Raw genomic sequence first — 14,036 nt, 5'->3', positions numbered from 1 at the left:
TATATATGTGTGTGTGTGTGTTTTTATACACACACACACATGCACACTTTTTTTTTTTGAGACTGAGTCTCATTCTTTCGCCTAGGCTGGAATGCAGTGGCACAATCTCAGCTCACTGCAACCTTCCCCTCCCGGGTTCAAGCAATTCTCCTGCCTCAGCCTCTGGAGTAGCTGAGATTACAGGCGACCACAAATATGCCCAGCTAATTTTTGTATATTTAGAACAGACAGGATTTTGCAATAGTGGCCACGCTGATCTCGAACTCCTGACCCCAAGTGATGTGCCCACCTCGGCCTCCCAAAGTGCTGGAATTACAGGTGTGAGCCACTGCACCCAGCCCTCAGTTCAGTATATTTATAAACGCACCGCATTTACTTTACATTTAAAGCACATTTAAACATACACATGTATCACACGTATTACAAAATAAAAGATAGTCATGTGGCCCTATCTTCCCCCCTTCCACAGACGGAGACACATACTATACAAACACATACACGTGTATGTGTTGTATGTGTGTATACAAATTATCTTGATTTGGAGAGGGGCTATTTATCTAAATATTAGCTTGTTTTCTTTCGGTTAAATAGGATTTCCCCTTTAATAATCTGTAATTATAAAAATATAATAATTACCATGTAATCAATGCATCTCAGAGTCCTAAAAATATTTTTAGAACTAATAGATTCATACTGAATTTCATTTGATATTTTTATAAGATCTACTTGATGCAGATTTAATTTGTATTCTATTATTCCATTTTTTTTTTTTTTTAAAGCAAATGCCATGTGGAAACAAGCAGAGAGGGACAAGTTTTCCCAGAAGGAAAGTTGAAAGGGGAAGAGTAGAGAGAGGTTGATCAAGAAAACCTTCACAGATGATGTGTATCTTTAACTGAGTCTTGGAAGATGAATAGCAGTTCATCTTCAAATGGTTGGGGATTCAGGGTCAGGAGAGTACCTGTATGGTAACAGGGAATTAAAATATCTTCTCACTTTCTGAAACTCTGAAGAAGAAAGATGATTTTTAAAAATACAGCAAAGTTGAAAAATCTTACCTTAGCTCCAAAATTATTTCTTCCTTATGTTAATGTCAACAAAAATAATTATAGTTTTGTTCCTATTAATAATTGAAACTTGCTTCCTAGCTAATTAAATGTATATTAAAAATTAGTTTGATAAATTATCTGGTCTAGACCTAGAGCCCTGGGATTGTGTAATGGTTAATGTATTTCACAGGCATCAGTGTTTTCCTTTTAGGTTTCTAAGGATGAGGCTCATAAGTTTTTATGAAATTCTACATGCCAAGATGTTTAAAAATGTAAAATGGCCATTCATAAACCTAGTTCACTAATCAAATTAGTTAAGTCTGGGAGCTTGGAGGATTTCCACTTTCAGAGTTTATACATTTGGAAATGATGAGTTCCAAATGGTATATTGAAAGTGACCGAATTAAAATTTATGTAAATGTGTCATCTTAGTTTAATACTTTATGTGGCAGTCACTGTAAAGAAAATTAACAGAACGCAGTCAGTGCTCCTCAGGAGGCTCTTCTGACATAATTAGCACAGTTACATAGCACTAATTCCATGTAACGTTTTACCATTCACAGTGCAAAATGGACAACTTCTTAAATGCCAAACATTTCTCTAGTTCTTTGAGTTGTTTTTATGTGTTTTTGCCTTTAAATTTACTTTAAACATTTATATACATATAGACATCTCCTGATATTTACCATAGGGGATGTAATTAATTTACATCGTTTTTATGGAAAATTCAACTGGATGAGATTGAGTCTATTTGTGCAATATAATACTGAGAAAAAATTGTCTCTATCTGAATATTTGGTTATATATGCCCCATACTTTTGATATTTTGAAACTTCCGAAAAAAGGAAGGTCTTTTTGAAAAGCTATCTTGGTTTAGTAATATACATATGGAAGAAAAAGAAAAAGAAAAAAATCAAAGACAGTACAATGGACTTTACAAGATTTAATTTCAGGGTTTCTGATGAGTGTGTTTGTAAGGGAGAAAAAAATTATCACTTCACTGCTAATCATAAATAATAACAAGTTGAGGTTTTAAAATATACTTGAAGAATAGAGAAAAAAGTAATTACAGAAAAAATTATCATTTTGTGAACAGAGAATAGGACATCATTTTTTTATTAGCTACAGGAGATTTTTGCCTGGGTGCAGTGGCTCACGCCTGTAATCCCAATACTTTAGGAGACCAAGGCAGGTAGATCACCTGAGGGTCAGGGGTTCGAGACCGTCCTGACCAACATGCTGAAACCCTGTCTCTACTAAAAACACAAAATTAGCCACACATGGTGGTGCAACCCTGTAGTCACAGTTACTCAGGAGGCTGAGGCAGGAGAATCCCTTGAACCCGAGAGGTGGAGGTTGCAGTGAGCTGAGATTGTGCCATTGCACTCCAGCCTGGGCAACAAGAGTGAAACTGTGTCTCAGAAAAAAAAAAAGAGATATTTGAAGCTAGATAAAGTTAGACTGCATTTCAGGGATAGAGTCTGTGATAACATACAGAAGTACATTAAGTACAGAGTTAAGTATGTGACGAAGGTAAGATAAGTAAGCACTAAGGAACGTATTAGCGGGCTGTAGAGGACCATTATGAGTAACTTATGATATATAAGTTCATTAACAATGGTTTTATGTGAGTTTTTAAAGTGGAGAAAAAGTATTATTAGAAATGAGTGATTTTATGAAGAAAGAAAAACATATGCACAGAATTCAAGATTGAATATGGCATTGAAAATAAGTCTTCAGTGTTTTCCTTGAGAGTTTTAAAGAAGGTAACTGAGTTACATCTGAATGATATATTTTGTTGGTGATTAAATACCCAGTCTCACGTAGGTAGTGCAAAGTACAGTAGAAAATGCTATGTGCAAAGCACTGGGAAGAATAGATAGCACCCAATTTATAGGCATGAAGACATTTCAATCAGACGAGTCTGTTCATTTGCCATGCGTCTCAGCAAAGATATCTGAAGAATATTCAGTAGCAGTGAAATACGTGAAAACGATGGGACAAACCACATAAAGTGATGAAGCAATAGTTGGTAAATTGATAAGGAACAAAGTAAACATGCAACTGCTTCTTGGAAGCCAGGAACTGAGTAGGATCCAGGAAGGAGACTGTGTTCATTGTGCATTGAAAATGTCACTGAGCGTAAGCATTGGATGTTGGCCATTGGCACTCAGGGAGAGTACATGGGAGGCCTTTGAAACCCTGCCTCTGCTTCCTCTTCACCCTTCCATCCTCACTGCTGGCATAAAGAGATGAGGCTATCCACTGGCAGAATATTGGAGAGAAAACAATGCTAGTAGCTGACAGCTAACTCCCAGAACTCTAAGAGATGGTGGTACATGTTAAGTATTAGAGTCTAGGCTGACTGCACATTATGTTTGGACAAAAAGAGTTTTAGTAAGGAAATCAGAGATGTTTGAAGGAATAAGCCCAAATGGAAGCAACATAAAATAAATGTAAAAATAAGATTAGGTTAGGAATAGCTCAGAGCTTGAATCAGGTAAGAATTGGGTTTAGTTTCCACTTATTTCCCAAGAAATCAAGATGTCACAATAATGATAGAAAAAAAAGAAAGAAGCTGCAACAGTTGAGAAGAGTCCAAACTCATTGAGATATTTCTTTGTTCCATTTCAGAAAGGAAGCGTAACATATTAATCTCTGCGCTTATGAATAGATTCTTTTCCCCAGTCAAAACACTCTCTTCAAACTGCCCTAGCAAAATTTGAAATTGCCTTTCTAAAAATTTGTAAATGAAAAGAGTGTAATCACTCTCCATATGATTTTTGTGTAAAAGGGAAGTTCAAGCACTGTATGCAATCCCTTTCCAAATTTATAAAATCAGGCAGACAAATTGAATGAGAAAAAACCTCTTTGTAGAAATTCACATCCTGTTGTTTGAATTGATTTGAATTATCAGAACTACGTGCCAACCGGTGTCCAGGCCTCCCTTAAAATCTTCACAGACAGAGAAGCAAACAGACAGTTACCATGGTGTTGATTCCACAAAGCCTTCATTGTGTGCAGATAACTGATATACTTGGCAGAGCCTCTAGGCTACAAGTTGATTTAATCCTAATTTATGGAGAAGGTGTTTTTTTGAATATTCTTTTAAGAAGACCAGTGTGAGCTGAGCCCCAGTTCTTTATCTAAACCATTTTTATTTTGTCAAATGAATGCTTCACTAAACCAAACTATTTGATAATGTGGACTAATGCATTCTCATCTCTGTTCTTTATGGAGTTAATATTATGTCTGGCACATACTAAGCACTTAGTATATACTTTATGAAGGGGAAAAGGGAGACATTTGACCATTTTAAAAGGAAACATACAATTTGGCATTTTTCAGGAATATACACATATAAAAGTGTTATAAGATTTCTTTTTGAAAGAAAATTATTTACTTTCAAACCAAAAAAATATAAATAAACTTTCTTTTTTTTTCTGTAATGAATTGAAGGTGGTGGTATAACAGTTATATCAACATGTTATAGGAGCAGAAAGGCCATGATCCCTTTCCACCATATCATACAGGTCACGGCAGACATTCCTATAACAAAAGATAGGTTAACAAGAGAAAAGCATAAGATATTTTTCTAATGAAAGCTTTAGGTTACATGGGAGCCTTCAGAAATGAAGACCCATAGACCCAGAGGAAAACTTTATTTTTATGCTTAAATTTAATAATGAGTAGACAACCATGTAGAAATGTGATTGGATAAAAAGGGAATGATCTAATAATAGACTGAGTGGGAAAACCAGCCAGGCCTGTCTGTGTAGAATTCCTTCCTCCTAGCATGGAATAGGACCCCACTTGAATGAGGGTCTTATGACTTACTATAAAACAAAGGTATGTCAGAGATTTTTTTATGGCTAGCTTCTAGACAGAAAGGTGGGGTAAATAAAGAGTTATAATTGTGGGTTTTATGACTGGCTTTGGAGGAGAGGGTTTTAGACTATGACTCACTTTGGGGAAGAATGTGGAGTTACAGACAGGAGGGCAGGAGAAGATCAGAGAGACCTTGGTTCTGAGGCTGCTTCTGAGGCTTTCCAATGTTCTTTAGTTCAAAGTTTCTGCATGCCAAGGTGCCATACTTTGGGGTATCGTTTTCTGAGTCCCTACAGTCTGCAAACAAGACCAATGTCAATTCTATGCCAAGTAGAAATCTTTTTCCAACAAAGGCTTTAACAGATTTCCTTTAGCTGTGATGCCAGCCTAATACCTTTGCCATGTTTGAGTTTCATGGACCTATAAGTGGAAGTGAGCAATCTTTCCTAGAGATATTTTAATCAAAAGAGTGTGAGACTAGAAAGATTAAGTTTAAAGGCTGAATTTGAGATGGACTGATGGATATTCCCATCTCAGATTTATGAGTCAGAGGGTATTTAAAGTATAATTGGATTTGACAAATTTTACCAAAGTGGTCCAAATGCATTATACTAACTACCAAATTTTCAAAATATTTATAGAAGAATCAGTGAAGGATTTTACTATAGTGGAGGAACAAGAATAGAAGAATAGCTCTGTTTTACTTTAGAAAACATGAAGGGAAATTTGTTTCTATAACTACTTGAATAAAGGATAAAGTAGAGGATACAGTTAGGTCTGTGAAGGCCAGATTATAAAGGATCATATTGAAATTTTGTTCTTTATTGTAAGAAAAATGAGAAAGCCTTTAAGTGGTTTTATGAATGAAGGTAACATAATCAGATTTGTTTTTACTATTCTATATTTCAAAGTAGCTAGGGAGAATAGTTTGAATGGTTCTAGCATAGACAAATATTTAATATGATAGATATCCCAAGTGCACTGATTTGATCTTTACATATTATACAGATGTGTTATATTATCACATGTACCCCCAAACTAAGTACGTCTATTATGCATCAATTAAAACAGATAGAAATGATAATTTTTCCATTAGTATATAAAATAGATTAGAGGCTTCCATAAATATTGCCAAGAGGCCAAGTGAAAAGCTATTGCAGTGTTTTTGGTCATATTTAATGGCAACACAAATTTGGGTTCTGGCTATGGAGACAGGAAGAAGCATACATATCCAGGAGACAGAGAATGTGTGTGTGATGGATTAGACTTTGCAATACAGTAAACATGGGAAAGAAGAGAGAGTGTTTCAGTTGCTTTGCTGTAACAAAATACCGTAAACTGGGTAGCTTATAAACCACAGAAATGTATTTCTGCCAGTTCTCGAGTTTTGAAAGTCCAATATCAAGGAAGCAGCAGATTGAGTGTCTTGTAAGGGCAGGATTTCTGGTCCATAGATGGTGCCCTCTCACTGTGCCCTCACATGGTGAAAGGGAACGCTGATCTCTTCAGATCATTTTAAGGGTTCTAATATCATGAGGGTCCTATCCCCTTGACCTAATCACCTCCCAAATGTCCCATCTTTTAATACCATCACATTGGAAATTAGGCTTCAACATATGAACTTTTACGGGGCACAAACTTTAGTCACCATAGCAGAGAAGAAAATATCAGATATAAGGGATGGTGATGCCAATTACTGATCTGGGGAATACTGATAGAGTACTAGCTTTGGGGAGAAGATCAAACATTAAATCTTGGCACCTAATGTTTAAGGAGATTTTGCAGCATGCAAGTGGAGACATCCAATAGGCAGATGGTTAGATAGCTCTGCAAATCAGAAGAAATGCCTGAATTAGAGATACACATATCATAATCATTGATAAATAGAAGGCAAAGGGGAAGCAAACACTTCTTACGATGGTAGAGCAGAAGAAAGAGAGTGAAAGGGGAAGTGCTATACACTTTCTAATGGCCAGATCTCATGAGAACCCAGTGAATATAAAGAGAACAGCGAGGAGGAAATCCCCCTGCATGTTCCAATCATCTCTCACCAGTACCCTCCCCCAACATTGGGGATTATAGTTCAACATGAGATTTGGGTGGGGACATAGAGCCAAACTATATCATGAAGAATGCACTTGAGAGGGAGAGGCTGAATTTATAATAAATAGATACTAGAAAATGGATGGACTCAGATGTTTGAGCAAAGTAAGAGAATAAAGTCCAAAATGTAGTTAGTGGGAATGATTTTAATGAAAAGAAGAGAAACTCACTCAAATGTAGACAATGGAATGAGAACGGTGGCTGCATGTGCAGGTCTGATGATGTTTGGAAATAGGAAGTGAAAAGTTCTACTCTGATAATTGCACTTGTTTCTGTAAGGTAGAGAACAAGATCATCTGCTGAGAGAGCTTCAGAAAGCGAATGGGCCAGAGTTTGAAAAAAACTTTTTAAATAGTTCCTATGGAGATTCAGAGCCCAAGTTGAAAAGCAAAAGTATGACAGGAAGCTGGGTTCATTTCAGGCTGTTGATTATTGCCTTAGTTTGGGTTGCCCGAAGAGTAGATCTGAAGAGGATTTAGGTGCAAGAAGTTTATTTGGAAAGTGCTCCCAGGAATCAAAGTAGGGAAGGGAGATAAGAAAAATCAAGCAGCCAATAAAGGATGGCACACATATAGGGATCAGGCTATTGTTGGAAGCAACTGGGGCTCAATCACGCAGGGACCTCTTTGCGACACTGTGTGTATCATACTTCAAGGTTGTCCAACTTAGAGGCAAAGGAGCTGGAATATTTACCAATTCTAAGCTCTTACTGGTTATGGGTCACCCCTGAACTATTAATATTCCAGTACTCCAATATACTGGACAGAAAACCAGTTGCTTGTAGATGCTTGCAGGTTGGGAGACACAGGAAATTTTATGTTGGGCCAGAAGTCAAATAAAAACATTTTAAGACATTCTAATGATAAATATGCATTAACGATTATTGAAATATAATTCACTGATTTGGGTAGGCAACCAAATGATCATAGTAGGAAAGTGTTTATTTAACGAGTTAACATCACTGAAGAGAGTGTGAGAAAAAGATTTTTACAGCATGTAATTGTACTCTATATTTTAATCAACATTGTGAATGAAGAAATAGGAACCTGATAATCAAACTTGTGGATAAAAAATGTGGGAAATCTAAGAATCATATATGACACAATAAAAATCTATAAACAGTTGTAATGTATGCACAAACAAATTATTGACATTCAATAACATGGTATTTAGAGGAATCAAGATCCCTAGTCTCTCAATTTCAAGTTGGAAAGCCTTGATAAATAACAACTCAATCTATATTCTATGAAATATTCTTTTTTTGATATGGAAGGACAAAATGGTGAACTGGATAAATTAAGTTCCTGACCCATGGTACTGAGGTCAATTAATTTATCTGAAGCTCTATCTCATCTTATGGGCAGTTGGAATTGGTAATACCTAACAAAATAATTTTTTAAGAATGTAAAATGAGAATATGTTTTTGTAAGGATTTTGTGTTCCATGAAGTTCTGTATCTGTCTAATTTTAAATACAGTAGCTTGCAACTAATGTGAAAAATTCTAACAGGTTTGTATGATTCAAAGTTCCAAATTTTGAGTTCAGGAGATCAGCTCATAAGTTTGTGTTAGTAATTATGTTGTGATATAACTGCCTTATTGATAGTTTATGTGAAAAAAATCCTATAAGTTTTAACTCAATTGAATTGCAATGTGAGTTGAAAATCTAATATTGAAGTGAAAATACTTATTAAAACCATGGACTGTATCAATGAAAGTATTATAAACCAAAAAGATAATTGTCTATTCTTCCCTATTTATACTACATACTACTGATATGTTCCCTTTAAGTACCAAATTTAAGGAAACCAAGATACCGACAAACCATAGAATATCCACTGAAGTAACTAAGCATAGGGCAGGCTGATGATCAGGTATCTACTGATGGATCTGAAGAACTGATTTCAAATATTTATAATTTTGTATACTTTAGCCAATATCGTTCCAACTATTTTCCACCCCCACCAGCTCCTGGAAACTAACATTGTCTTCTGTTTCTTTGAGTTTGATATTTTTTTAGATTCCACATATAAGTGAGATCATGTGGTATTTGTCTTTCTATACCTGATTTATTTCACTTAACAAAATTTCCTCCAGGTTCATACATGCTACAAATGAAAGGATATTCATATTCTTAAAGATTTAATACTATTCCATTAGACACTTGGGTTGATTCCACATTTTGGCTCTTCCATACCTAAATCACCCGATTAGAGTGAATAGTTTATCCCTGGTGACTACAAAGATCTCTGCATAAAAAAGAATATTTGAAAATAACAGGATAGGTGATCTGATATTTATTGCAGCATGACAACTGACACCAAAATGTAGTGGCTTAAAACAGCACTTAGATTTCTCATAATTCTGCAACTTGGGCATTCCTTTTCTCTATGTGGCATCAACTGGAGCACCCATCTGTCTGTCTTCAGCTGGCATTGAGATGGGTCACAGAAGGCTTTATTTGCATGCCTGGTGCCCCATGCTTCTTCATGTGACCTCTTCACATAGATATAACAATCTTCTTTAAAACATGATCACCTCCAGATCATTGCACTTCTTATTTGATGTTGCCTTGTCAGAATGTGTGCTCTAAAAATTCAAGCACTTATGTGTAGGCACTTTTCAACACCTCACTTGCAATACTCTTACTATTGTCCCGTTTGCAATAGAAAGTCACATAGCCAAACCCAAAGGCAATATGATTGGAGACTACAGAAGGGCACGAATATCAGGCATGTGGTTCAATGGTGACCACCAACAGGAATTGTATTTTTCTCATAAATACTTCCCAAAAATAAAAGGTCATCTTGGGAAGTAGTCATTTTTTGAATAGTGCAAACATTCAAGCAGAGGCTGGGTAATAGCTTATAGGAGATATTATAGAAGTGATTTTTTACATTGAGGTAAATAAAATGACCTCCATGATCATAAGACTCTAGATCAAAGCGGACTCCAAATTTGAGTCTACCTAATGGGCGAAATAGTGGTGCTATTAATACTAATAGAGGCATGAGGCAGGAGTCTCAGATTGAGAAAAGAGTGACAAATATGGATAAATTGCTTTTTCTATATAGAAGAAAGAGATAACTAAGAAATAATGACCTTTATTTTTCGCTGTCTTAGGTTGGATGTTGATATAACTGAACTTCACAGTTGGATTACTCGCTCAGAAGCTGTGTTGCAGAGTCCTGAATTTGCAATCTACCGAAAGGAAGGCAACTTCTCAGACCTAAAAGAAAAAGTCAATGTAGGTTATGCTTTTTTTAATATGTGTACTTATTTTGTGCTCCTGTAAACTCCATGTTTTGTTATCTGTGATTCTATTAGTTGATAGAATTAATGCAATATGATAAAATACTGTTTAATATATCTTTAAAATATAGTTTAGATAGCAAGCAAAATCAAAGCTTAGCCTAGAAAAATCTTTCTGGATTATTCCGTGACTGACTAGGAATGTGTTTCATAAACTTGCCTTAACTTACATATTATTTAACTGTAAATTAACAATTGTATAACATGAATTCATGTTGATTTCCTTTCATATGTTGTTCAGTTACCTCAAGGCTAGGCCTTAGCAAGCTTGCAGAATAGTATAGAGTGGAATAGAATAAAACAGAATAGAATGATATAATAAATACCATATTTAGGACTTTGTTTATATTCTCACTATTATCAAAGAATTATTCTTTATAGTTGTCAGTCTCTGTCATATATTATAAGATATTTAAGTATTACCTTAACTAAAAGATGTCCAGCCTTTCTCAGTATTTACATATGGTAACAGATGCTTTGCTGTTGTTATTCCCTTTAGAGATGTTATAATTTTGACCTTCACAAATACAAAGTTTTATTAATTTGAATAAGCTGCTTCATCTTTAGGGAAATTGTCAAGGCTTTAAATTTTCAACTTCAACAATTATAAAACATGCATCTTTCTTTGTGATTGGCAGCACTTTGTAAAATAATTTCTAACAGGAAAAGTAAATACAATGGGCAAGCTAAAGAAACAATGATTGTGAATGAAAAGTAATTCTGTCTATGGGAAGGTCACACCTAAATGTGTATATTAGCTCTGCTTTATCTTTCCAGGATTCAAATCACGAAGTTCAAAATCTATTGTATTTTTACAAATGCAACAATACCTCACTTACAAGCTAATGTTTACTACTGGGGTTGGAACTTTTGGAGAGAAAAAAAAAAATATATATATATATATATATATATATTCTGGAAAAAAGAATATTTTTTAGACTGCTTGAAGAAGGGGAGACAATCTTGTCAACAATTCTTTTTAGAGTTTACTTGTTAATTGGAAAGTTATTTTAAATTACTTATTAGATTTATAAAATATGCTGTTGTCAGCATTATAATAGACTTTTCTAAACAGTTTCAAGTAATGGGAAATATGATTATATAGCCGATGTTTGAGTTTTAAAATTAAAATTAAAGATAATATATAATTAGCAGAAAATTAGTAAAATGTCTTTTTTCAAAGTGTACTTATTTGAAGGTATATTCTTTGCTATGATTTTTGAGGCAAATTCTCTGAGTAGCAGAAAATTAATTAGAAAATATTAAACTCTAAATAAGTTTGAAAATTCGCATTACATATTCGATCACTGAGAGTATGAATCACTTTTGGCATTTTATTAGCTAATTAAAAATTGTTATTGATCTGATTCTTACAGTTTTCTGTCTGAGAGTCTGTTTCTTTATCTTAAAACAGCTTGGTACAGGCAGGAAATTTGAGTTCTAGTATTTCAGGAATATAAAATTTAAAATTTCCTGTTATCACTTGGTTACCTAAAATCTATTTGCATTTTATCAACAGTGTGAGCAGGACAGATTAAAAGTGTTTTAAAAAAAGTACAGTATTTTATAAGTGGCTTTCTGATGTTTTGTGCATCACCTTTATCAACTTGAACTCTCATTTTCTGAAGTAACAACATCATTCCTAATTGCCTACTAAAATAGGACATGAAATGATTTACCTAGATGATTCCTTCAGGCTAAATATAATGTATAGGTATTAAAAATCTTTGAGAGAAATACATAGTAATGATGATGGATATGCAATTTAGGCATACTTGATTTTCTTAGTACTTCACCTGTCAGTTTATGTAGGTTATTTTGAACTCATGGCAGGCCTACGTCATGAACTTGAGTGGTGTTAATCCATTTTTAGGCCTCCATTAAAAATGGCTAAATATTGCCAACTCTTTTTTTTTTTTCACTTAATTTCTTAATTTACTCCTTTCAAGTGTTTTTAGTCAATTAGCATATCATAGGCCATTATCAGTTCAATTTCATATATTTTCAAAAATGGAAGTTTTAAACCTAAGCATAATTTTTTTCCTTGTATATTGACCATGTGTTTTATTCATGTATTTAACAAAATGTACTTACTTAAAAACTGAGTTCTAGGGGAGCTTTCTAATCAAAATGTCCCTGGACCACAAATATTCACATTATATGGGAGCTTGTCAGACATACAGAATCTCAGAACTAGTAAATCTAAATTACATTTTTCAGGAGTAATTCCTATGCACATAAAGGCTTGAGAATCAGTATTCTAGGACACTGTCATGGGCTTTACCTAGCAGTTCCCTCTCACATTCTTTTAATGTCACCATAGTTTATACTTTTTAGCAGAATTAACAGATTCTAACTGCTCAAATTATTTAAGTGAGCACATGGTAACGTAAATTGGTAATAAAACAAAAATGCCTCCTCTAATCACAAGGGGATTTGATACGGTGTCTGAAAATCTGGAGCTTGTACAAGGTTTTCTTGAAAGCCTTCCTATCAAGCTGTTTTTTGGGCTTTTCATAGGATCTAAACTTGCTTACACACTTACAGAATCAACTTTTTACCAAGTCCCACTGGAAATCATCAAGTCAGTTAATTCTTCCATTTCTTCTATCTCTGTTACCTGTGTTTACTACCCAGAGTATAGGTACCTTGATTCTATATTTTCTTCTTTCTCTCTATGCTCTTCTGTACTTTCTTTCCCTTGCTTTACTTCCTCTGCTTTCCCACAATCTCACTCTGCAGGCTCAAACCCTTTTTCAACACAAGTCTTCTGTCCTGTATACTTATTCTACTCATACATGAAAACAACTTTTACCGTCAAAAACAGCACAATGACTCATTCTTCTTTTGCACCTCCACTACTTTAGGATGACTGATTTCCTCACCTAACAGAGACAATTCCAAAGATACTGCTCTCTTTATTTAAAAACACATCTTGCAGTTAATGGCTTCTGGTCATCTATTATCTACCATTTAGCCATATTATTTTCTCATTGAAAACTTTGGAACTAGGTTAATAGACTTTTTCACCCAAGTTGTTCTTTCATTCTTAGCAATTTCAGCACCCCTGTGGGCTGTCCTGCTCTTGCCAAAAGTTTCTGTTTCTCTCATCTCCTCAATGCAGGTACCCTCTGTCATGATTATATGTAAATGTTTTCATTGTCAGGCATTAGTCCATTTCTTAAATAACATATTTTAGCAAAACCAGCAGTTCTTCATAAGCTTTCCATGCATCCTATTTTCTCCTTAATTTCTCTCAACAATTACTTCAAGCTTTTGTGGGGTGCCTAAACTTTCCCCATCATTCACTGTAAATGACTTCATCTCCTACTTTAGTCAAAATAATATTTCTCAAATCATCGGTATTTATGGTAATAGTCTCTCTTTTTTTTTTCCATCTGCCTCGGTGAAGAGACTGTGCTTCACCTGGTTGAGGCTGACCTCTCTGTTTGCGTTCTCAGTAGCATCACTATCTATTTATTAAGGTACTTGCGTCCATTCAGCTATATATCCAGATTGTCAGAAATCTATATTCCAGGTCTTTAACATTAGCCTTTAAACTGGTTGTGTTTTCATCTTTTAGAAAGTGTCAGGCTGGGCGCCGTGGCTCATCCCTGTAATCCTAGCACTTTGGGAGGCTGAGATGGGTGGATCACGAGGTCAGGAGTTCGAGACCAGCCTGGCCAATATGGTGAAACCCTGTCTCTACTAAAAATAAAAAATTAGCCAGGTGTGGTGATGTACC

General features: G+C 34.9%; 1 protein-coding gene across 11 annotated transcripts in view; it reads left to right on the top strand.

The window, feature by feature from the left end:
• The window catches only part of DMD (dystrophin), a 2,282,798-nt gene that overhangs the window by 825,314 nt on the left and 1,443,448 nt on the right, over window positions 1-14,036 (top strand). For all 11 annotated transcript variants that reach the window (XM_032285804.1, XM_032285805.1, XM_032285797.1 and 8 more), the window contains one exon: window positions 10,103-10,226. In XM_032285804.1, coding sequence (XP_032141695.1) covers window positions 10,103-10,226 — 124 coding nt within the window. The remainder of the gene's footprint in view (window positions 1-10,102; window positions 10,227-14,036) is intronic.

This window comes from Sapajus apella, unplaced genomic scaffold (genome assembly GCF_009761245.1).
Source record: "Sapajus apella isolate SASKATOON/1434 unplaced genomic scaffold, GSC_monkey_1.0 scaffold17, whole genome shotgun sequence".
NCBI classification, from domain to species: Eukaryota; Metazoa; Chordata; class Mammalia; order Primates; family Cebidae; genus Sapajus; species Sapajus apella.
This window is presented reverse-complemented; position numbering and strand designations above follow the sequence as displayed.